Below are 1,937 nucleotides of genomic sequence, written 5' to 3'. Positions count from 1 at the left end.
GGCAGAGCCGGGCCTACAGACCCCATCATCTCCCACGGCCACCGCGGGCTGTGCTCACCTTGCTGAGCGTCACCGTTTGCTGCTCCCAGATCACCATCTCCTCCATGGTGGCCACCCGCCAACGCAAGCGAGGGAGGGCAACCGTGGCAGCCGGCCGGCGTGGCAGCCCCTGCCTGGTGGCTGGGGGTGCAGACCGGCTCTGGCTCCTCTTTGCAGCTGCTGGCTCCTTCCTCAATCTCGCTTCAGGCTGCGATGAAGAGCAGAAGCAAAGCTGAGCTGCAGGTACCGGGGACCACGAGGGCACAGGGGACAGAATCTCCCGTGGTGCCCAGGCACCCCACCAGGCATACCAGGACTCGCAGCTGTGTCGCACCCCAGCTAAGCCCACGTGGGAGCTGCCTCCATGCAGCATGAAATCACCCCCTCGGGAGGTTCTTCTCTGTCCCCTCGGACACGTGTCCACAGAAGGGGAGGTTTTACACAGGGCAATCAGGTCAGGACCCATCTCCATCGCTGGGACCACCTGCCCATGCTGTCCTTGTGGTCCCCCTCCCCTCCCTCCTCCTGGGAGCCAGCAGACCCTGGGGCACTGCTTTGGATGGTGCTTCAGTGCCCTCCCGCCCTCCTGCTCTGGGCTCTGGCATGACGGTGGAGCCAGCAGCTCTGCCAACTGCTTCGGAAGTACCAGTGCCCCGGCTTCACCCTTTGGTTTCCTTGGGTTTTCCCCAAATCCAATGTTTTCCACCTAGGAGCCTGACTGACAGGGTGATGTCCCATCTGGGCTGAAATGCCTGGGATGGGCCTAGGGATCCCCTCCACCCGCTCCTGGCTCCCCAGAGGAACCGTTGGCGTGAACCCGGGGAGATGTGGGATCCCTGCGTGGGGTGGGGGACAGCAGGCCCAGAGCCTCCTGCGACTTCCAACGGGGTGGGACAGGAAGGAGCCAGTTTGATCTGGGACTCGAAGAGTCTAGGTTTATTTGTGCCATTGCACATGCCAAGGAAACCCTGGTGAGACCATCAAGTGATTCTCCAAGGCAATGGGAACGGGAAAGCCAACAGCCCAGCACGATGCCACCACCACTGCCAGGTCCTCACCCCTCCAACCAGTGCAGGGACCGGGGAGGACAGACCCACAGCCATCGCCTGCCCGCGCCAGCCCCAAGCCCACAGTTGGAGGGAGGTAAAACGCACATGCCAAGGAAACCCTGGTGAGACCATCAAGTGATTCTCCAAGGCAATGGGAACGGGAAAGCCAACAGCCCAGCACGATGCCACCACCACTGCCAGGTCCTCACCCCTCCAACCAGTGCAGGGACCGGGGAGGACAGACCCACAGCCATCGCCTGCCCGCGCCAGCCCCAAGCCCACAGTTGGAGGGAGGTAAAACGCTTCTCCCACCCAGCCGGGCAGCCCTCGGACGATGTACCCTGCTCCTGCCCCAGGCACCCCGGGGATGTGGGTGCCTAGCCTAGTCCCACCCACGGCACAGGCACAGCACCCACCGTCCATGGCACCCACACGGCCCCGTGGTGCCTGGCCTGAGGGCTCAGGGACGGCCGTGCCAGCGGCCGTGCTGGCTCCCCAACGTGGCTCAGCCCCCCTGGAGCCTGGCCAGGGCACCCTCACATCGGCACCATGGGAAGCTGGAAACCTCCACAGCCCCTTTGGGAATTGGCCGTGGGGCAGCTTCGGCAGGACCAGAGATGAGTGCTGATGCGCCGTGGGCAATGCCGAGCAGGGATCCCATGGGGAAGCTGGGGCTGGTGGTAGGCAGCCAGCCCTGGGGCAAGCATGGTGGCTCAGCTCCAGCAGGGGGGCTCTCCGTGGCCAACCCCCAGCCAGAGCTGCACTGAAGCAGCTGGCTGGGCCCCCCGAAATGAGTCCCAGCTCACGGCAGCCCCAGGAAGGGATGGTGTAATCATTCACCCAGGCCTC

At 64.4% G+C, this 1,937-nt stretch overlaps 1 protein-coding gene across 1 annotated transcript in view; it reads right to left on the bottom strand.

The window, feature by feature from the left end:
- The window catches only part of TJP3 (tight junction protein 3), a 10,910-nt gene that overhangs the window by 7,266 nt on the left and 1,707 nt on the right, over window positions 1–1,937 (bottom strand). The window contains 1 exon segment of the mRNA XM_009701337.1: window positions 59–247. Within this exon segment, the coding sequence (XP_009699639.1) occupies window positions 59–106 (48 nt within the window). The 5' untranslated portion in view covers window positions 107–247.

Source organism: Cariama cristata, unplaced genomic scaffold (genome assembly GCF_000690535.1).
Source record: "Cariama cristata isolate BGI_N322 unplaced genomic scaffold, ASM69053v1 scaffold27785, whole genome shotgun sequence".
Taxonomy (NCBI): domain Eukaryota; kingdom Metazoa; phylum Chordata; class Aves; order Cariamiformes; family Cariamidae; genus Cariama; species Cariama cristata.
Note: the sequence above shows the minus strand (reverse complement) of the source record. Positions and strands in the feature narration are given on the sequence as shown.